The sequence below is a fragment of the Candoia aspera genome, chromosome 2, assembly GCF_035149785.1.
Source record: "Candoia aspera isolate rCanAsp1 chromosome 2, rCanAsp1.hap2, whole genome shotgun sequence".
NCBI lineage: Eukaryota > Metazoa > Chordata > Lepidosauria > Squamata > Boidae > Candoia > Candoia aspera.
Genome location: NC_086154.1, coordinates 256,866,622 through 256,890,557, shown reverse-complemented (window position 1 = coordinate 256,890,557; position 23,936 = coordinate 256,866,622). Strand labels below are relative to the sequence as shown.

General features: G+C 41.5%; 1 protein-coding gene across 3 annotated transcripts in view; it reads right to left on the bottom strand.

The window, feature by feature from the left end:
• Positions 1–3,840: 3,840 nt before the first annotated feature.
• ST8SIA5 (ST8 alpha-N-acetyl-neuraminide alpha-2,8-sialyltransferase 5) overlaps positions 3,841–23,936 on the bottom strand; it is a 42,330-nt gene continuing 22,234 nt past the window's right edge. For all 3 annotated transcript variants that reach the window (XM_063295847.1, XM_063295848.1, XM_063295849.1), the window contains 3 exons: positions 18,238–18,350; positions 12,590–12,682; positions 3,841–11,879 (listed from right to left, as the gene is read on the bottom strand). In XM_063295847.1, the coding sequence (XP_063151917.1) occupies positions 11,411–11,879; positions 12,590–12,682; positions 18,238–18,350 (675 nt within the window). In that variant the 3' untranslated portion in view covers positions 3,841–11,410. The remainder of the gene's footprint in view (positions 11,880–12,589; positions 12,683–18,237; positions 18,351–23,936) is intronic.

Below are 23,936 nucleotides of genomic sequence, written 5' to 3'. Positions count from 1 at the left end.
TGTGGGTTGCAGCGCAACGTTGGATTTGATTAGAAGGAACAGCAGACAGAGTCAGTGAGTCTTTGTATACCCCAGCAGGCTCCCAATTTCATACCTCTTCTCTTTTGGAACCAGCATCAAGGAGAATTAAAAGCAGAGGGAGAGGAGACTTAAAAAATTGCTGCTCTCATTTTCCCTATCAGTCCCCATTTTTATGTCCCCATTGTTAACGGGCATACAAGAGAAATTGAATTGCTAGGTTTCAGCTTTATTCTCCAGGTGTTAAACTTGCTTCATGGATGTAAACACACCGTAGAGCTTGCAAAAACTCAGATCGTGGCAGCAAGAAGAGATTGCCCTAAGACAAGGATAATATCTTGATTGATTGATTGATTGATTGGAAGTGTTTTCATTCTGCACGACAGGGGGAGCTCCCTACAGCACGATCACAAGAGCAGGTGGGGAAAGGCATAGGGCCAATTTGCTGGCAGAATAAATGACAGGATTGGACTACTAGTTAAAAAAAAAGGCTGGATTTCTTGTACTTTGACTCATACCTCACAACGTGAACCATTTTAGTCATTCTTCCAGTCTTTTCAAACTTTTTTCTTTTTTGTGTAGGAATGAATAGTATGGGATTATCACCAGAGACTATGAAGAAAAAATGTTCTCTTGTTCCTGGCAATAACTGCATTGCTGGAAAGCTGTCATCAGAATTGATTTTCCCTGATTTCATCACAGTTTTGCCTCTCTAGAGCCGTTTTATTTTTTAGTTCTGTGACTTCCAAACAGGGTAGGTGAACATGACAGAAATACCTTTTCATAGAATATGTATATCCTATGCATTTTGATAGCTAGTTTGCTCATTTTTTTCAGGGCCAATTGTGTTATCATCAGAATTTTAAAAAAAAAAAGCAGGGGGAGGATTATGAGAGTTCCCTGGCCATTCCAGCACTAAACAGTGTCTTGTGTTGTCAGCTTTTGTGGGTCAAATGTTGAGAAAGAATCCACTTTATTGCCTGACAGGGTCACTTTAAAACTCAATGTTATCTGTGCTGAGTTGGAAGTAAGTCACTGTCATGTTCACTGTTTCAATGTGCACTGTACATCGTAACGTTTCACATGCCATGGCGCTGACGCGCATTTCTGTTTGGGAGGGAGCTGCTGTGAAGCCTTGTGCCAAGCTCTGTATCTATGTTCATTTCAATGGAATGTGTTCGGGTTATGTGCTCTGCTCAAGGACTTTTCCTGCGGACCATCAGAAGCCGTTAAGAGCACCTGGGATTGTGAGCTTGGGAAGATTCTACGGGGGGGGGGGGGATTTCATTTGCACCGAGGGTTTTTAGTTTGCATTTGGCGCGCTTTTTCCATTCTCAGCTTTCTTTGTGATCCTGCATACTATTCTTTAAAAAATCAGATATCTTTGTGATCCTGCTCATGAGTCTGATGGTGTTTTAGAATAGGCAATTCTTACAGTCACCCTGTTTAAGAAGAAATTGAAGGGGACCACAGCACCTGACCTTTTCTGGGCTTGGATGCTAAACAGAATCTGGTTGGTGTTTGGATAGGGGACAAGCAGACAATCACATATTGTAAGGTAGATGGAGAATCGAAAAAGCATCTTGAAAGAAGACAATGACAAGCCACATCCATATTGTTGCCATGTGGCTGCATCCCTATCGTCATTAGGACTTTAGCTGATTCTGAGGTCATCTTCACCTTCATTCAGAAAAGCAAATATTCATCTGAGCAGAAACCATGACAAGAAACATGCCTCCTCAACATACAGCCTCCCTGACTCTTGATTTCTGTTCGCCTCTTTCCAGCGATAATGGAACCAGGATGGTTGACCAACCAACCAACCATAGCTCCCCCCCCCCCGCATTCTTATAGAAATTAAGATAAGATTTTTTAATGAGGAGACAATGTGAATTTCCTCTTTAATTCTTGAGAGTTACAGATTTATCTAACTTAAGCTGTCAATTGGCTACCTTGAGGTAATGCCTCTGTAGATAAGGGGCACTTGTAGAGTGTGGTCAAAATAGTTAAGATGGCAGCCACAACAATGCGATCAAAGCTCTGTCTGGTTTTTATGTGTACCATATACACAACACACACAAAAAACAGGCAGAGCCACAATTGCCCCATTGCAGCCGCCATCTTGTCTTTTTTTAATCATACCTATGGACACCCCTGAGCACTTGATGACTCAAATTGTGCTTCAATTGTCCCAAAGCATGAGCTACAATCTGGATTCTGGGGGCACTGGAAAACCTTTCCTTTGATGCCTCCCAAATCCTTTGCCTCACCTACTTTTAAAAAGGAATTTAGATTACTGTAATTTTTAAAGTGAACGAGGAGCTGGCTTGCTGCAAACAAACTATCAACCATAGTTTTTCAAGACCCAGAAGCATTCTTCTTCTTAGATAACAAAATAGCTGGATATAGTTTATTTCTCGCTTTGCAAGCATGTCCATCTCCCCATTTACAAGCTCAAATTCTTTGGCCACTTAATGCGAAGAGCGGGCTCACTGGCAAAGGCCCTGATGCTGGGAAAGGCTGAAGGCAGAAGGAGAAGGGGACGGCAGAGGATGAGATGGTTAGGTGGCATCACCGATGCAGTGGACATGAAATTGAGTAGACTCCGGGAGACAGTGCAGGACAGGAAGGCCTGGTGTGCTACAGTCCATGGGGTCACGAAGGGCTGGACACAACTCAACGACTGAACAACGAACCATCTCCCCAGTTTTTTGTTTTTTTTTAAATTAAACTGAAATGACAGAGAACACCCACAGCATGGAAAGAGAAGAAAAGGGACAGGGAACAAGTTCATCAGTCTGCTTTCAAGTAACTGGGTGTTTTGTACAAGGCTCTCCTGTGGCAGACATTTTGTGAGAGCCCCAGCTGTACCAACCAACTCCAGATTTTGAAAATCCCTGCTTAAGTAGTTCAACAAGTGATGGCCCAAGTATATATTCAGAGCCAACAGTATCTTCCTTTAGAAGCGTAAACACAACTATTTTTGCTTGCTAAGGGGAGGTTTATGGAGAGTTATTAGAGGAAAAAGTGAAAGCTGACTTGGCCCCCTGCAGTTTCGTATCAGATTTCAAGGGGAACAAGAATCTGCTAGAGTTGGAGAACCTTCATCTTCTGCTCCTCATAAAACCTCCATGCAGTTTTTAGTGACCCTTCCAAACAGAAGAAGCCTAGATTGTCCACTGACATCAATGGGAAGCTTATTGGGGGTAAACTCTCCCCCTACTCCATTCTTGCCTTTAAAATGGGGGTTCCTCTGTCTGTAATGTCCTGAAGGAACAGTGGCATTGCTGATTTATTGGGATAGACAATATCAAAGTTCCAGGCAGCAGAAGACTGGGTGGGTTTCCCAGTGAAACCAACAGCAACCAAAAATGAATGGAGCATTGAGAGTTAGGTGACCTATGCTCTTATGAATTTCTCCAATATTTTATAATCCTCATAAAAAGCCTCCCTCATGGGTGTGGGCTCTTGAAGTTGACTCCAGAATTAGAGTCTTCTTAGCACCTTCTGAGAGATTGCTCCCTCTTATGAACAAAAAGATCATTACACTGATTTTGTTTAACATTTTTAATTAGTTCATCTCAAAAGTGGCTAAAATAATTGATTTATGAACTTCTTGAATGGATACAGCATTGTTTGGATTGAAAGCTGCCTTGGAAGATTTCCAGTCATAAAAGTTGGCTAAGAAATGCAAATGATAAAATAAACGCTGTTTGAAAAGAGCATTTGGGGTAGATTTGCTCCATAAATGAATACAGAAAGTTGCTTGGGGGGAAAAAGCACACACAACTTTTCAATTGCATTTCTTTTTCAAACGGAATTGACAGAACTGGTTTTATTTATTAAGTGTTTGTCTCCCAAGCATAGTTAACATAGTAGCTGATGAAAATAACCCTGATTGCTAATTTTCAAAAGATATGGCTTACATCAATTTATAGGCTTTCTTTCACATCATACACTACATTTAAGGGAAAAAATCCAAATATTAAAAGTATACATTTGAGGGCTTGAGCACAGTGAACAAAAACAGGACCATTAATGGATCGGTTAACCACAGAGTATTTTCTTCCTTCTTCCAAATACCTTAACTGGATCCAAGCCAGTCAAATGCAATCAATTGTACCTGCATGTTGCTTTTTTTTAAATTATTTGCATCCTAAGCTGTGTTAACAACACAAGGATAAACTGTGTCTCCAAAAGAAACTGATCTCACCCACATTGCTGTTCTTCTCTCCCCTTCTCCATTTTCATGAAAAAATTCTGACGAACACACAATAACTTCAACAACAATTACAAAAAATGTATTCCCTATCACGCTCTGGTACAATGCATAATAAACACAGCCTAAAGAGAAACAGAGTCATTTTGTCCTCTCTCAGGAGTCTTTCAGCTGGGGACACTGGACTTCAACCTTCATAATTCTCAGCCTCACTTTGGATTATGAGAACTGAAGTCCAGCACATCAAGGCAGGGGAGAGAGAAGCTTGTCTTTTTAAAGGGGAATTTAAACTCATGCTAACTTCTACTCAGTGTATCAGGGGAAGATAGAAGAAAAGCCATGTATACCCGAAGGCCCCCAAGTGGAAGCAGCTGTGGGGATTTGCTTGGAAGGAACAACCGGGGTGCGGGGGAGGTTGTTCTTGAGGACCTGCACATAGAAGATGACAGATCTGCAAGGTCCAGCTAGGATTAGAGACTTGTGAGATCCGAAGCTGTAAAGAATCATGAGTCTTTATTTTACCATTAGCTTTATAGTCTGCTGCTTCTCCAAGAAGCTCAAAGCAGTTTATCATTTCCTTCCCTCTTGCCAAATTTTATCTTTACAAGAACAACTTTAGAGAAGATGGCAGCCAAAACTCTCCCAGAGAGCAGAATGTCTTGAGGGAGAATAAGTTTCCGTACTCCTGTTTCCAACATTTAAAACACTGCATGATCATTGCTGTAGTCACACAAGTTTGGTGAAACACAGCGCATGGGTTCATGACATACCAAACTCCGGAATAAGTTTACTATTCTATGGCTAAACCTGTTGTGGGAATTTAGCCAATGCGGTGAAGTTGGACTGCAGACACAGACCCTTATGGTCTCATAGTGGGAAGTTTAGAGACGCATCGCCTTTCTCTCCAGCATAATAAAGAGGGCAGAGGACACGGAAATCAATATTGGGGTAAAGGGGACAAGAGTTCCAGGATAAACAATTACAGTTTGGAAAGTTATACAGGATATAAAACCACAAGATTCCCCCAAATTCTAAGTTTTGTACAAGCTCTAAAGTTTGCCTTGCATTTCTTGAACAAAATTTAGATCTGTGAACTGTATTTCCCCTGTGTGAACATTACACCCCGTAAGTAGTTTTTCAGTTGCCCAGAAAGGGACATTTTGGCTGGATATTTCACAGACCTGAGGGTTAAGAAAAGCTGTGCCAACCAAAATATGCCTTCTGCTCCAAGATTAAAGCCACAGTATGGGGCTCAATTCACCGGAGGTGAAGTGGCACCTAATCCCAACAAATGAACGAATGGGTGTCTTTTGCTGGTCACAGATGAATAATAGGATGGCCCCTTCAAGGTAAAAGGAAATGTGCTTATTCCATATTTATCAACTTGTCTTCTGCAGCCATTTATAACCTCTTTGACATGTTGGCTATAGTTCACAGTGAATAGCAACAATAACAACAAATACACAACACTAACCCATAAACTTACACTAAGAATATTTATGGCTTTCTAGAAAGCGCCCTTACGATCCAGTCATCACCATGTTGTTGCTGTGGGCCAGCTGATACACTTTGCCCATGTGGATGACCTTTCTTCTGCCCAACATGCAGACTGAGGCAATGGCCACGTGACAAGAAATGGCACCCTGATAGACGTTAATACCACTGATATCTACTTGAATCCTTCCTGGACTCTATGGGGTCAAAGTGCTTTATGCATTTCTCTAAGGGGGGGGGGGTCCCCAACTTTGTTTTGGGGAACTGGGGAGTTTCTCAGGGATTCTTCAAACCAAGGCATTCTATTTGGGAAAGTATTCAATTTGGGGCAACATGAGGAGGGACGCTTCCTTGCGCAGCCCTGTTGAAAGAAGGAAAATGAATGGTCCCCTAGCAAAGGAAGGCGTTCCCAGTGAGGTATGCCCTATGTCTGTCAGCAAAAATGATTCTGCTATCTCGAGGGTAGGCAATCCTATGGGGGCCTGGGGTATTCGGACAATTTTGAGAGAATGTGGTGAGCACAGCACAATATGGCTGCCTGTGATGGCCATGGCCACTCACAAGAACACCCAGAAAGTGTAACCAGAAAGTGTATTAGCCCTGCAGAATGATCACCATTCCAGAGCTATTGTGAGCTCAAAAACATGACTGCAAATCAATTACTTCTGGAAGCTGGTCATTTGTTTTGCAGCATGTAGCTTCCTATTTAATGTAAATATTTATCAGGGAGCCTGGAGGACACCAAGATAGAAGTCAGGGAGCAGATGATGATCTTTAATCTGTAATCTTCTCTTTTTGTAGACCCTACCTTGTCCCAAAGTGTTCCTCAAAGCTAATCCAGTTAAATCTGTCCTCCCTGCATCACTACAGCTGTATGCCCAATATAACCAAGCTAAAGTGTAGGCTTATTGGATCCATTCATATTAAGCATATTTGAGATTATCTTGTGTTCACACAACATACTGTTCAAACTCTGTCTAGATGTTTAAGGAGGGGTTAACAGAGCCATCTCTCAGGGATGTGGTTGTTCTGGATTCCTGTACAAGTAGTCCCCGTTTAGCGACTGCCTCATTTAGCAATCATTTGCAATTACAACAGTGATGAAAAAGTAACTTTGCAACCAATCCTCACATTTATGACCTTCACAGATCTGTATAGCAAAAGAAAGCTGAAGTCAGATTGAAGTCACAGTTTCATTTAGCAACTGCTTTGCCTAACGACCAAGTTGCTGGTCCCAATTGTGGTCGCTAAATGAGGACTACTTGTAACTGGGCAAAGGGTTGGGCTAGATGATCTCCGAAGTCCTTTCCAACTTTTATATTCTGTGATTCTAATTAGAAACCTAGCAGTTAAATTCATACAGCATTCTAAGTTTGGTCAGTTTTAACCTTACCTGGGTTTTTCTGTAACATAATGTGTGATGCAAGCACAGATTGTTCAGTTAGTTTATGATTTATTATATTGTCTGAACCCTGAAAATGGAATATTTCAGAAAGTTTAAACAAGTTGTATGAAAGTGTGAGAGACATTTTTTTATGGAGCTACTATTGATTGATTAACATTTTTAGCTTTGTCAAAACGACCAAGATGGTTATTTTTAAAAACTTGTATAGTGTTAAATTAGCAACTCTGATGTGAAAAAGAGGATTTTTAAAAATGATTTCAGATAACTACCCTGGAAAATAGCAAAGGAAAGCAATGGTAATTTTTTAAAGGGGGAAAGTTAATTAGGGTTAGAAAAGGAAGCAAAGTAATATACATCATTTTATTTCTATTTCTGTTTCAAAATGAAGTATGACAGCTGTACCATTTTTCTCCCCACTTGGAAACGTATTTATATCAATCATTGCTGATGTGTTGCTCCATACAGGTAATCCTTGTTTAGAGACTGCCTTGTATGGTTTGCAGTTACAATGGTGATGAAAAAGTAACTTTGCAACCAATCCTCGTGTTTATGACCTTTGCAGGTCTCTAAAGCAAAGGAAGCTGAAGTAAGACTGTAAAACTGTGGTTTCACTTAGTGACTGCTTCACTTAACGGCTGAGTTGTTGGTCCCGATTCCCTATTGTGGTCACTAAATGAGGACTACCTGTACTGTATGCCCATTGCCAGTTACAATCCAATCCTAGAAAACATCTCCGATAGATCCTTGATCTATCCTACCATCCATTCAGGGAACAACTTACAGGCTTTGAATGATAGGCTTGTCCTTGTTAGAGACAGCCAGTCCTTGAGTCAAGCAGCTTCTCATCTAGGATTATGAGTCACCAGGCATGAGTTCTCATAACAACCCCTAGCACCTTTCTACTTGGGCAAGGCTATCAGGGAGCCAAGACTTGACGCCATGTTCTTGTGCTTCTGTTGGAGATCCCAGTCAACCACATTGCTTGGACCTTACTTGTGCTTCAGAGAAAGTTAGATGTGCTCACAAAACAGACCCAGGAGGGAGAATCTGTATGTGTTCAGATGACTAGCAGCTGAATAGAAGTGAATACCCAAAGCAGATGTTCTTAGCTGTGCTGGCACCTCAGATACAGAACAGGCTTTTTAGCAACTTAGACTGGTTCCATTCCTTATCTGCTTTTGAGCAGGCAAGCAGAAGAATTTTGTTTCAGTGGGCCTTTTCAGAAGCTGGTTGCTGCAGGTGCATTACCATGTTCTATTTTAAGATTCTGTGCAATTTATTTTTTTCCTATGCAGTCATTTTCTATTTTACTGCAAGCTGGCTTCAGTAGTTCTGTTACTAACAACTGCATAGCAGCTACACACAGCTTAAGTAAGGTTCCTGATCATTCAAGAAATGGATTGTGTTCAGTTGTACATATGTTGACTCCATGCAAGTATTCAGTAGAACACATATAGATGTCCCATCCCATCTTTGCTTATGGACTTTGGCACTGTGTAAACCTATATACTATGGTACATCTACTGCTATCCCCAACATGGCTCAATTTCTAAGCTTTACTGCATAAAAACTATGCGCACACGCACACACGCACACACACATATATCTACACACACACACATTTTATTTTTATTGTTCTACCACTGAGCATTTTTCTTCAGGAAGCAGACAAGTATTCTGTCCATGCCACGCAAAGGAAGCCACATTTCCCCACTGAAGACGGTTTTCCAAAGTTTCAAAAACCTAATAGGCATTCAAATTAGGAATTTCTGTCTACTTACTTTAATTTTTGAGAATTGTATTCAGCGGAGAAATGTGGCTTCCTTTGAGATGATAGAAACATTGTCCAATTACTGAACAACACACATTTAATTAGGTGAAATGGTTTTACATAATGAAATAGATACTTTCTTTTCATGTAATGATGAGTCCCACTTGAAGCAAGGCGAGTTGGTGAACCTTCAGGTCCCTGAGACGTACGCTGCCAAAGCCCAACAGCAAATAATGGAAAATTCAGCATGTAATTCCCACCGATTTCAGACAAACAATTAAAGATACAATATTCCAAATCAGCCACTTCCCACTTTTGCCTCTCCAACTTTGCAGGACATCATGACCATGTCGCCCCATCACTGCAGATTTTGGGCACAGTAGGTCTAAAGATTATACCAACACCAAAAGGACTGTCATCCCCTGCCTCACAAGATGGATTGTACATATCTTGTGATGGCTCTGTGGACTGATTAAACTGGGCTAAACCATAACGTAGGCTGGGGTCTATGATACCCTAAAGTTCTTCAACATCCCACTGTCCTCTGGAAGGTCCCACTGTCCAGACTTATACACCATCCCAGGTCTATTTCTCTCTCAACCCCAAGGCCAAAGTGAATTCAAATCCCCTGCCTGCCCTTTTTTACCTCGCCAGGTATGGAAGGAAGTGCCTACCACTCTTTCCCCCTGCATAAAACACTCAGAATTATCATGTCTTCTCTGGACACTGTGCAGGGTCTTCAAGAAACAAAACTATGGACACAACTTGCTCTGATCCAGCCAGATAAACACACACACACACACACACACACCATTTTACCTCTTAGAAATTGCTTCAGAGACAATGCCTGCCACAAGCTGTTCTCTCAGCTGTATTACCCTCCTACTGATCAGGCCAGCCTTGATTCATCTTCTCCAAGGGTAGTGTATTTTCATCCAACAGTTTCTTAACATACATTAGAAGTTCCCTGTTGCACATATTCTTCTGCTCCAGAGAACTTCACCTACATCTACCGTTATCCTGGCCTCCTGGTTCTGTATTAGTAGAATATTTTGTGGTTTTATGAGACTAGACTGAAGCTTTTTGTTGCTTATTCATTTAGTTGCTTCCGACTCTTCGTGACTTCATGGACCAGCCCACGCCAGAGCTTCCTGTCGGTGGAAGCTGCCATTACCTAAAAATGAGCAGACATGTACGCAGAGAGGACAAAAGCCAGGAAACTTGTCTAAAAGATCCCTTCAGGGAGGTAGGTAAGAAGGAAGCAAGTCATTAAGGAAACAAAGGAAAAACGTCACCTGAACCAGACACAGGAAGCCGGGCCTGAGCACATGGAAACCCCCACGCAATCCCATCCACAGCTACCAAACTTGTGAAATCAACAAAGCAAGGACTTCTGGGGATAAAAGGGGTCCCAAGCCGCTCACTCGAGTGGTCTTTGGACCCAGACTTGGCGGCTTCCGTCCCTCTAGCTAGTGCCTGGCAGCTTAGTTGGAGGTAAGTGTGCATGAGTGTGTGTGCGCGTGTGCCTGTAAGAAAGAGCAATGTATCTTGCAACCAGTAAAGTTTTGCTGCTCCTTTAAATTCACTGTGTCTCTTTGTATTTCAAAGAGCCTGTTGTGCCTCAGTATTCGGTTGAAAGTTATTGGTGTGTGTCCCTAATTATTTTCCGGCTGTTGACCAGGGCTATGTGTCTTGTCTGCTCAAGCCGCAAGATCCACGTGCCTCAACAGGCTGTGAGTCTGTGAGTGACTGACCCTAGGCCGAACCTGGGAGCTTGTGAGTGCAAAGGTTTGAAGAGGAGGATTTTTTGGTCATTAACCCCAAGGTTATACAGGAAGTAAGCTGAACATGGCTGAGTGTAATGCAGCAGTTTGAGAAGGCAATCTGTGGGTGGAAGGGGGACAGATGTGTATCCTTTCAAGCACCACTGGCCATCTTCTTCACACCAGTGTTATCTGTGGGGAAACTAGAATGGAAACTAGAGGACAGAAACAATGTCTCCTTCAGTACTTCTCTCATGAAACCTGTCATGGATCAGAACTGCTTTGCAAAGCAACCCACCTAGATTTCCTATTTCTCAGGCTTGGTCCCTTCCTAGAGATGAAATAGTGAATTGCTACAGTGATGTGCTGTGTATCTCCTGTAAAATCTGTAGGCAATGTGCTTTACCTGTTACAGGCTCCAGGACAGGGAGCTTATTCCTGCAACACTAAGATGTGCTTCCCCCAAAAGACAGCAGTCCAACATGGCTGGTTAGCAAAATATGGTGGCAGAATACCAACTCTGAAGGAAAGCAAAACCTTACGGGAAATGTAAGTTCAACTATTATTGCATAGTTTTCTTGAAGCATTAAAATCCTTGTACACTGAATGCCTGGCCTAATTGACATTTTGTCCCCCCACCCCCACCCCACCATTTTTCTTCTTCAGAATGTGGCAAAAGAACAAAAAATGCCTAAGTTTTGGTGATCCTTTCATTTCAAAAAACCATCCGATGAATCGGATCAGGAAAAATTGCAGGCATTCGTGTGAACTCTTAAAATCCCCTTGCTGTGCATGTGAAGAAAGTTGAAGATCTCTGAAGGCATCGCATGGAATCTGGGCCGAGGTTTGACATTGTCGTAGTAATGATGAGTAATAAATATCCCTGAGGGGTTCATGGGGAAACCCCAAAATCCAAAAAGGTGCACTTCTTCACACAGCTCCAAGGCAACTGTCACAAGAATCAGTCCTGTGGTGACACGCTTTGCCCGCACCCCTTGATTCAGCCAGTAGCGTGAAACGTTAGTGAGATACCGGGGGTGGAAAAAATAGACAGCCTGCTTTGATTCAAAGTCATCCAGGACGTACCTGACCCGGATGGAGTTATCGATAGTGTGGGTATCGTAGAAGGCAGGAAGCAACACGGAGGCATTTTCATACATTTTCAAGACTTCGTAGAAAGGCTTCCTCCATTTCTCCAGCTTCTGAAACCTGGTATTATTTGCAGGGGAGCAAAAGAATAAACACCAGTAATTGGGGAGCCTGGGGAATAAACATGACCTTAAAATTCTCCTCTGACAAAAGCATGTTACAATTAAGAGTTTTATGGTGGACCTCTTGGAATCTGTGAGGCAGCAAGCCTCATTTAAATGTCAACCTCCCCAAATGGGTGGAAGACCAAGAAAAACCAGGAGGTGTGTTTTTTGCCAAATTGGAGGGTCTTTTTTTTTCTTAAGATCCACCTCTGGCATGCTCCAGGCCCTCTGGGGATGGCAGATTTGCCTTCTGGGTCAAGTTCTAGACACTTTAAAATCAGGAATAATGCTAAAGAAATCTCCATCCTGTTCTCCTATGCTTCAAATATAGAGGAGGATGTAAAATAGAATGGATGAATGGAGCTATCTTAGGGTATTTCTTTGGAAGGAAAGAAAGAAAAGGGAGGGAAAGAAAGGAAGAATACAGAAGGGAAGAGAACATGCGTGGGCTGAATGAGTCGAAGTCCACACACATCCTTTCAGTTCCACACATTTTTCTTGATGACAAGGAAGCTCAAATGATTCTGATTTGCAGTTGCTATGAAATTACACAGTCAAGAGCCATGAACTGCTAGAGCAAATGGTAAGGCATGGCCTCTTCTTTCAGAGGCTTGTGAATTTCACAGAGACTCGGCGGAAAGTGGAGCAAACTGAGAAATGACCGACCTTTCAGTAATGATGCTGGGGTTGATCGTCACAATGTTAGTCTTTACACCGACATCTGCAAAGTATTTCTCTGATATGGGAGGCAAATTGCATCTATAGGGGGAAAAGGAGCAGTTTTATTAGGTTTTTTTCTCAGCTGTAACACTCTCCTCTAGTTCACTGTCCAAAACAATCACCACTTTCCACAGTTCTATGCCAGGAGCACACAACTGAGTCCCATCCACAGTCCTGATGTGGACTTCAAGGCCTTTGTATTTAGATGGAGGGATTTATTTATTTGAATATAGAAGCTGCCCAACTATACACAACTCTGGGCAGCTTATACTTTAAACAGTAAAGAATAAAAAGAAAAAAGCAATAATGTATGCCCAGAAAAAAGACATACAGAAACACACAAAAAAACAACCAATAGTTCAACAGCCACCCTATCCCCAGGCCTGGAACAGCCAGGTTTTCAAGGACTTTTGGAATATCGCCAGGATGAGGGCCATCCTCTGGAGGAATGGTGTTCCAGAGGGCAGGTGCTGTGACAGATTGTAGAGATTCCTCCCCTTTCCTACAAGTTAGTCTCTTGAGAAAAACTAGGGACTGATTTGCACTATGTCACGGTTGGCAAGAAAAGCGGTATCCTTTCATGTACAGTAAGAATGGTGGGAAAGGTGAACTCAAGTGAATTTAAGTATTTCCATTCAAATCTCCAATCTGGAAGACACAGAGACTGGGGGATTGCATTGGGCTGAGTGCAGCCCTCCACCTCTGTTTTAATAATATAGTCTTCCAACATGGAGAACTCATTTTTATTGGCAGTTCCCTTAGCACAGCCTTCCCAAAATGAGATCTTCTTCGTGGCTGACAATTCTGGAAAGTGAAGACTACATATCTGAAGAATTGCCCAGGATGGAGAAGTCTACTTGAGCAAACGTCAATGGTTATCCTACTTCCCTTTTTCCACAGTGTTCAGTGTGCGGGTTGTCCTCGTCATAAGTGGTTACCAAGGAGAAAAGTAAATCTGGTTTTCAAAGAGATGACATCTGTGGCCACTTGTTGGCAGATCAAGGGAAGGAAAGGTAGGGAGAATCAGATTACAGTCTCCTACAGTCTACTTGAATGATGCTCCAGGAAAACTCAAGAAAGCCAATAGTTTATTTTTATTTTATTTATTTATCAAATTTATATAGCTGTCTATCTCACAAGAACCTATGTTTTTGTTTGGTTTTAACTGAACAGGATTGGTTTGGGCCTATACGTAAAATTATGAATCTTCTTATACAGTAGCTAAATAAAATAAATGCCAAAAACATACATGCACATTTGTACACACACATCACCAACCAGTATGGAAGATATAAGCTGCTTAGGACTAGTTTGATTGAAGCAGCATGGAAATTAAAATAAATAAATTACGTATGAACATGCAAGACCCCTACACACCATTTTGATAGCAAATAGGTTGTTTATTTGTATCATCTTCTGTGATTTAAGAATAGCTATTTTCTACCTTGGGGGGAAAAAGATGACAATATGAAATCAAATGCAAAAGAGTGGAAGAATGGGAAGTTTATATTTTTTAGCCCCTCCTACAGAAAAAAAAGATGCTGTGGACAAAGAACTCCCAATATTCTCACTAGATCCTGCAGGGCAGTGCCATCTTTCTTCCTTTAACTATTTTCTTCTTTTTTTTCTGATAAGGAAAGAAGTAGAAGGAACAATAGGAAAATGTAGGAGTTCTCCAAAGAGAAGCCGGCACATAGACCTCTTCCATACCATGAGTGAGACACAGCAGTAATATAAGGAATGGCTAACTGGGAGCACTCTAAGCTTTTAGCCTGTGAGCAAGATCAGTGTGGAATCTGCTAAGGGGGTCCTCCTCAAAATGCCTAAATAAATATCAGTCAAATCCCAAATCTATGCAGTGTCTATTTTCCTTAGACTGTTGAATACCTGGATTGAAATTACTGGCATTGCCCTGGGAAATTGTAGCTTATTTTGGATAAAGTGACCACATGGTGGGCTTTGGGATTATTTTTGTCCACCTTCCTAAATTATTTCCTTAACTCATCCCTTGGAACCCTGTGATATGACTTGTGTCATTCTGACCCATGCCTGTATCTTTGGCAAGTCTGCTTTCTTCATCCTCAGAGAAACAGCTGGAAGCTGAATTGGTAATCAAGGCAAGGAAAGATTTGCAGAAACAAAATTACAACATATAATTAGGAATCCTTCTCTGTCACTCCTCTCCATGCAAAACAGTGTTCTTTATTTTATGGTGGAGAATTTACTCTTTGCACACCAGTAGAACATGTGCAGAGTTGCATCCCCCACTAGAATGGAAACTCTTGACAGGATTCCCTATGATATTCTTCTCGAAAAGCTAATAAATGCGTGCTTTAAGGGGTTACTTTTGGCAGATTTTTAGCTGGTTGATAGTCACAGTTACAGACGGGAAAGAACTGCAGAGTTATAGCTTGGATCTGCCATTGCCTGGAAGTTGAGCGAGAGTTAATCAAACTTGCAGATAATGTCAACTAGAAGGCACAGCTAATACCTTAGAAGACAGAAACCAGATTCAAAATACAGGATGGAAAAATAGCCCAAACTACCATAATGCTTTTTAAGAAATAATATTCAGGGGGAAAGGATCTGGTACTGAAATATAGAAGAATCTGGGACATTTAGTAGACCACAAGCGACATATGAGCCAGCAAGGCAATGTCTTAGCTATCAATACAATTTCAAGCTGCGTAATATTCACATTACAAGAAGCGATGCTACCATTCTTTTCCTCTTGATCAGACTTTGTCTGCAGCCCTCACTTAAAGAAGGATCAAGAAATTGGAATGCATCCAGAGAAAGACAACTAAGGCGGTAAGTACCGCCTTAGGAGGAAAGCTGAATACACAGTATTTTCTTCTGGAGATGAGATGATTAAGAGGTAATGTGCTTGCTTTCTTTGAAGACTACCACACTGATGATAGAGTAAATTTGCTCTGGAAGAGTCAGTCTCAGTGTTAGTTGACCTACAGTGGGATAGATCACTCTGGAGGGTGAGAAGTTTTCCTCTGTTAGGGCTTTATAAGCAGATGATCTCTCTGCTGTCATCTGCTGTGGGATGACTACAGCAAAGATGTCCTTCCTGGGAAAGATCTTTGAGGGTCTCTCACCCTAGATTACTATGGATCACCCTATAATATCATGCCACAACTTCCATGGTGCACAATTTGCGTAATGGTGATTCATCCCAATGGGCTGCAACAGAGGAAAGGCAAGGCACACAGTGGCCTCAACTGACTCACTGATTCTTCCCACTCTCTTGATACGAAGCATAAAAACCTGAACTTGCTTGCTTGCTAGTTTGCTTCTCAACTCCTTTGTTCTTTTAGAAAGGAAGATGTCCTTCAGGTCAAACGATTTCTAGGGATTTCATGAACGCATCCATGAAGGTTTTTTGCAGCAGTACAAAAAAGGTTCCCATTGGTTCCTGCCAAGATGATTTTTCTAGGATTTCCTTGTGATCTCTAACCCAAATATTAACTAGGTCTCACCCTGCTTAGTTTTTGGAAGATCAGTTACTCTCTGCCACCCAAGTAGGGGAAAAGGTTAAATCTCTGTTGAATCAAGCTTAACTTCTGGTAACATTTGGATACATCATTGGGGTTTTCTTGGTTATATACAGAAGTGATTGACTATTGACTTCTTCTCAGTCTAGCTTTCATCTCTGGGGCTTTTGGGTGGTCTACATTCAGGTACTAACCAGGTCTGATTATGTTTAGCATTTTTAAAAACAACGAATGGTGGCTAGTAGCTAATATCTGCTATCTGGTGATTATATGGACTCTCCCCAGTAACTTCTGGTCATCTCCCATCAAAGCACTAACCAGGTCTAACCCTACTTAGCATTTCCAGATCAGCCATGGTTGGCTTGGTGCTGCCACCTAGCTGGGCTTGTTCCTTGGTATCACATCTGTTTCCTAACAGGAATTGTATAGTTTCCAATCTTTATGCAAGATTTAAAAATACAGATTATTATCTCTATCCTGAAGAATTTGGTACTCATAAATTGTCAGCTCTTGGCACAGAAATCTACGTATTGCTGAAGCAAAATCTGTACTTCAGACAAAAGAATCCTGTGGATATGCCCCTCAATGCAACCCCAAGATGTTTTTTTTTTAAAAAATACAACTCAGTAGGAAATTGTGATATTTACTAAAAAAGGTCTTCAGGAGGACTGACAATTTCTCTGGGTCCTATATATGGAAGAGGAACACATACAAAGTATAGTTCAATGCATGAAATGATCAGATGATCAGTACGATTCATCCAAGTCAGTAAATTCATCAGTTCGAATATAATCCCCGAAATTATTTTAGTATTTGGGGATTTCTTGAACACTTTTGTTTATTGGCCATTGATCTCAATAGAGCAAAACCAATGAACACAAAAATACATTGATTTGAATAGAAGGAGAAGGAAATAGAGAAGGGGAGGATTAAATTAACATTCTGTCCCAGATTCTCAGACCCTGCTGAGATTCATGGCTCCATGATGCTGAGCCCATAGTCAATCCAGCTAAACAAGTAATGTCCCTCTGGCCTCAGTTGGCTATTTTTATCATCTTGGAGAAAATAAGGGAATTTTTCTTTCTCCTTCAGGCCAGAGCTTCAAACACCATCCAACGAAAATGACCTGAAATGGATCCAAGAATCAGTTTTGTTTAAAGTCAGCAGAATCAGAAAAGAATGATTTCCTGTCTTTTTTTCTTTAATTCTGTCTTAAATCCCTAAATTAGCAATTCTGGAAGAATTTGGGGCTTTTTTTTTTTTAAATGTAAAGCTAATATTTTTTTTAAAAAAATTAAAAGTTGTTGTATACATTTTATATTTTATTAATCCCAATGGTTTTTCAATTATTAATTCTTTATCAAGGGGCTAAAGGCAGAAGAGCAGAAAAACAATAAATATTAAAATGTATGAGTTTTTTAAATGGTTATGGTAGAGATCATAAACTGTTTCTGATTACTGTTGTTTTTTCTGCTGTTTTACCTTCGAGAATTAACCAATTTGCAGGTATAAATTTCTGCACTATTTAAACCAGGGATTCTCAACCAGGGTTCCATGGAGCCCTAGGGTTCCGTGAGAGGTCACAATTTATTTAAAGAATTATTTCAAATTCAGGCAATTTCGCATTAAAGTGGGAAGTTTCATTCTTTATTTTTAGTTTAAGAACACTGTTCATGCATCTATACAGGCCTACCCATGCAACGAATATAACAATTTTGTAACTTCTGGCCTATATTTGAGCCGGAATGGGCAGGTGTTCCCCAAGGCCTGAACAATATTTCAAGAGTTCCTCCAGGGTCAAAGGTGGAGAAAGGCTGATTTAAATAGTCAGAAACATTGATATAAGCATGTAAACTCCCTCCATCATGTTACTATAATGGCATCATCTCTTGCTTTTTAAAAATTCTGATTGCATCTGAAGTTAAAGAGCCCAAGTCCTTACGATTTCATTTCCAGCTACTTCTGATTGTGTAAGAGCTTGGTGAATGAAGTATGAAAAAAAACTGAAAAGTTGCCCATACGTACATTAGCAGCAACGGCAACACAGTCACTGTATATGAAAACACAAAGGAGATCATGCGGGATAATTACCGGAACACAAAATCGGCACTGTCGATCTCCTGACCACATCCACTGTTCTTCAGAATCCCTCCATTTCCAACCACCACACATTTCTTAAACTGGGAACGATGGTAGGGCATCTCCTGGAGCAGAACAGAGGAAGCCAAGAATAGGAGAAATTTTTGGAAAAGACCTACACATTTACCTTGGGTGAAATGAGGACAGATGGTGACCCTGTACACTTACAGTGGCTGGGCAGTGCTCTGCAAAGGTAAAATGGTGCTTCAGAGGACATAGGTGAGCATAGGTGACCCCTGCCCACAAACCCTTAAAGCAGCTGCTCCTTTTTTGGGAGAGGACATGGGTATCCTCTGTAGCCTGAGATGCTGACCCAGAATGCTGCAAACTGTAATTTATGAATCAGAAGGAGGGGGAGACATATGCCTTAGTCACCTCCAGACTGGACTATTGTAACATGCATGGGGCTGCCCTTGAAGAGTGTCTGGAAGCTTCAACTGGTACAGAATGCAGCGGCGTGGGCAGTTATATGTCCCCCTAGAAAAGCACTTATTACATCTCTACTTCGCAAGCTGCACTGGCTGCCAGTTTGCTTCCAGGTCCAATTCAAGGTGCTGGCTTTGACCTTTAAAGCGCTTCATGGCATGGGGCCAGGATATCTGAGGGACGCCTCTCCCTGATTACATCAGCCCGTCCCATTAGATCAAGCAGGAAAGGCAGGTTGTGGTACTATCTGCCAAGGACCTACATCTAGTGGGTCCCAGGAGGTGGGCCTTCTCTGCCGTGGATATGGGAAGAAGAGATCATTTGATGTAACAACATATATATTTTAACCTTGATCAAATAAACCAACTTTATATTCCTTCCTTTTACTTTTAACAATCTTAATCTTTAGTCCCTTCAAATAATGTCTTAGAACTTGATTTCTTTTCATTTTTTCTTTGTCCCTTCTCACAAAATTCTTCAAAGTTTTAACCAGCCTCTTTTGTAAATCTGATATAGGAAAATTATCCAGGTTATTCTCTTGGTTTGTTATTTGTATATCCCTTTTAATTATTAAGACATCAGCTGGTTTCACTTGTATATCCAATGTAGCATCTATTTTCCATATTATTCTTGTAGCCTGTCATTTTTAAATCCACTTTCAGATCAGTCTCAGTTTTGTCCAGTATTACTTGTTCCTCTTCCATAACATCTTTTAAACACAGTCTGTCTATAGAGGCAGACACTCTTAAAATTAACTTCTGGGTCCATTGTTCACAAATATCCCTCAATACGTCTGGTGTTAAAGTATTTTGCTCCATTCTGTATTAGCAAGTCAAATTTAAGTGTTCTTCTCCTTTGATTGTAATGTTCAGTTCCTTTTGATTCCTTCTAATGTCCTAACTTCAACGTCCCATCTTATTAGGTTTTTTTAAAGGAATTCAAAACAAAAGCATTTTCCCATGGGAAGGATTCTTATAATTAACTCCAAAATCTTATTTCGAATCCATCTGGACCCTTAGTCCATTTGCAACTTTCCAAAATCAAAGTTCTAATCACCCTTTTGCTGTTTATTCCAAAAATGGTAGGGGAAGAAAAGGGAAATTGAAGACAGCTCAGTAGCAGAATGAAGAACTGGCGAATAGACCAGCTCTTCATAATTCCTCTCTGGACAAGGAGAGGATTGGAGATCACCCACAAGTGCTCCAGACAGTTGCTCCTCGTGAGGAGACTGCAATAGAGTGGTCTCCGGTGGGTTTAGAGCTCTGGGAGACAAGGGAATAGCCATCTTGCTCAAACCACAGTTGGTGCCTTTGAAAAGACACTGGGTTCACATACCTCCTTCTCTAATCACTTTCAGAAATTGCTTGTTAACTGCTCTTCAAGCTATTAGGGAACTTTGGATTGGCAAGTCTGAAAACAGCGGGTGAGTTTTCTTCAGTCCTTAGAAGAAGTTTTAAATACAAGTTTAAGGATTTAAAAAAAAGTTTTTTTTAAAAAAATGGCCCTAATGTAATTCAGAGCATTGTGTGAGTGCAGCCCCTGCCCAAGGATCTAAGGTTGGAATTTAGAAACGAAAACTATAATGTAACAACCAGTATGAAACCAGCTCAAACTGCATGCAACCAGATAAGCCTATCTAGAATTTTTAACTAGCTATTAAGGCACTCTGATCTCTCACATCAATAAAATATTTTATACTGCTGTCTATCAGGAGTTGTATGCTCAGATACAAGTGTCCAATACAAACCATAATGACACTGACATTAAGTATGTCATGACATCATGCTGCAAGTGACTCAAAAGTCCTAATTTGTGTCATTTGTGCATTCATGTGACATCATTTACCCCTTTGCTCCCCCCATGGACACTCCAGGAGACTCCCATATCTACCACCTGGGTGATATCTGGATAGTCCTTTATATATTCAGATGAGGAACTGCAAAACGTTTTCATTTCCATTTGCGTTTTATTAAATGTTTATTAAAGGTCATGATCAATCAACTTCTACTGCCCAACTGTACAAAGTGATTTTAGAGCATTTTGTATACAGACTTGTGAGGCCAAGGGTGCTTGTTGTTGTTTATTCGTTTAGTCGCTTCCGACTCTTCGTGACTTCATGGACCAGCCCACGCCAGAGCTTCCTGTCCGTCGTCAACACCCCCAGCTCCCCCAGGGATGAGTCCGTCACCTCTAGAATATCATCCATCCATCTTGCCCTTGGTCGGCCCCTCTTCCTTTTGCCTTCCACTCTCCCTAGCATCAGCATCTTCTCCAGGGTGTCCTGTCTTCTCATTATGTCGCCAAAGTATTTCAGTTTTGCCTTTAATATCATTCCCTCAAGTGAGCAGTCTGGCTTGATTTCCTGGAGGATGGACTGGTTTGATCTTCTTGCAGTCCAAGGCACTCTCAGAATTTTCCTCCAACACCAGAGTTCAAAAGCATCGATCTTCCTTCTCTCCGCCTTCCTTATGGTCCAGCTCTCGCAGCCATATGTTACTACAGGGAACACCATTGCTTTAACTATGCGGGCCTTTGTTGTCAGTGTGATGTCTCTGCTCTTAACTATTTTATCGAGATTGGTCATTGCTCTTCTCCCAAGGATTAAGCGTCTTCTGATTTCCTGACTGCAGTCAGCATCTGCAGTAATCTTTGCACCTAGGAATACAAAGTCTTTCACTGCTTCTACATTTTCTCCCTCTATTTGCCAGTTATCAATCAAGCTGGTTGCCATAATCTTGGTTTTTTTGAGGTTTAGCTGCAAGCCAGCTTTTGCACTTTCTTCTTTCACCTTCATCATAAGGCTCCTCAGTTCCTCTTCATTTTCAGCCATCAAAGTGGTATCATCTGCATATCTGAGATTGTTAATGTTTCTTCCAGAGATTTTAACTCCAGCCTTGGATTCCTCAAGCCCAGCACGTCGCATGATGTGTTCTGCATACAAGTTGAATAGGTAGGGTGAGAGGATACAGCCCTGCCGTACTCCTTTCCCAATCTTAAACCAGTCCGTTGTTCCGTGGTCTGTTCTTACTGTTGCTACTTGGTTGTTATACAGATTCTTCAGGAGGCATACAAGATGACTTGGTATCCCCATACCGCTAAGAACTTGCCACAATTTGTTATGGTCCACACAGTCAAAGGCTTTAGAATAGTCAATAAAACAGAAATAGATGTTTTTCTGAAACTCCCTGGCTTTTTCCATTATCCAGCGGATATTGGCAATTTGGTCCCTAGTTCCTCTGCCTTTTCTAAACCCAGCTTGTACATCTGGCAATTCTCGCTCCATGAATTGCTGAAGTCTACCTTGCAGGATCTTGAGCATTACCTTACTGGCATGTGAAATGAGTGCCACTGTTCGATAGTTTGAACATTCTTTAGTGTTTCCCTTTTTTGGTATGGGGATATAAGTTGATTTTTTCCAATCTGATAGCCATTCTTGTGTTTTCCAAATTTGCTGGCATATAGCATGCATTACCTTGACAGCATCATCTTGCAAGATTTTGAACAGTTCAGCTGGGATGCCGTCATCTCCTGCTGCCTTGTTATTAGCAATGCTTCTTAAGGCCCACTCAACCTCACTCTTTAGGATGTCTGGCTCTAGCTCACTGACCACACCGTCAAAGCTATCCCCGATATTGTTATCCTTCCTATACAGGTCTTCTGTATATTCTTGCCACCTTTTCTTGATCTCTTCTGCTTCTGTTAGGTCCTTGCCATCTTTGTTTTTGATCATACCCATTTTTGCCTGGAATTTACCTCCAATGTTTCTAATTTTCTGGAAGAGGTCTCTTGTCCTTCCTATTCTATTGTCTTCTTCCACTTCCGCACATTGCTTGTTTAAAAATAATTCCTTATCTCTTCTGGCTAACCTCTGGAATTTTGCATTTAATTGGGCATATCTCCCCCTGTCACTGTTGCCTTTTGCTTTCCTTCTTTCTTGGGCTACTTCTAGTGTCTCAGCAGACAGCCATTTTGCCTTCTTGGTTTTCTCTTTCTTTGGGATGTATTTTGTTGCCGCCTCCTGAACAATGATGCCAACTTCTGTCCATAATTCTTCTGGGACCCTATCTACTAAGTCCAGTCCCTTAAATCGATTCCTCACCTCCACTGCATATTCCTTAGGAATATTAGTGAGCTCATATCTAGCTGATCTGTGGGTCTTCCCTAATCTCTTTAGTCTGATCCTAAATTGTGCAAGAAGTAGTTCGTGATCTGAACTACAGTCAGCTCCAGGCCTTGTTTTTACCGACTGTACGGATGTCCGCCACCTTTGGCTGCAAAGGATGTAATCAATCTGATTTCGGTGTTGTCCATCTGGTGAAGTCCATGTATAAAGCCGTCTCTTAGGTTGTTGGAAGAGAGTGTTTGTTATGCAGAGTGAGTTGTCTTGGCAAAATTCTATCAGCCTATGTCCTGCTTCATTTTGTTCTCCCAGACCATACTTACCTGTAATTCGAGGTGTCATTTGACTGCCCACCTTAGCATTCCAGTCTCCTGTGATGAAAATAACATCTCTTTTAGGCGTGTTGTCCAGTAGGTGCTGCAGATCCTCATAGAACTGCTCTACTTCAGCTTCTTCAGCATTTGTGGTTGGGGCGTATATTTGGATCACTGTGATGTTAGATGGCTTGCCCTGAATTCGAATTGAGATCATTCTGTCGTTTTTTGGGTTGTATCCAAGCACTGCTTTAGCCACTTTACTATTAATTATGAAGGCTACTCCATTTCTTCTGTGGTCCTCTTGTCCACAGTAGTAGATCTGGTGGTCATTTGACGTGAAGTGGCCCATTCCAGTCCATTTCAGTTCACTGACGCCCAGGATGTCTATCTTTAATCTTGACATCTCACCAATAACCACATCCAATTTGCCCTGGCTCATAGATCTTACATTCCAGGTTCCAATGGTGTGTTGATCCTTAGAACATCGGATTCGCCGTTCACCACCAGCACCGTCGGCCGCTAGCCGTCCTTTCGGCTTTGAGCTAGCTGCGTCATCACGTCTGGGGCTAGTTGAGCTCATCCTCTGTTCCTCCCCAGTAGCATTTTGACCATCTTCCGACCTGGGGGTCTCATCTTCCGATGGTATACCGACATATCTCTGGTTGTACTGATCCATTTAGTTTTCACGGCAAGAATACTGGGGTGGGTTGCCATTACCTTCCCCAGGGATCGCATTTAGTCTGACCTCTCTGTCATGACCTTCCCGTCTTGGGTGGCCCTTCACGGTT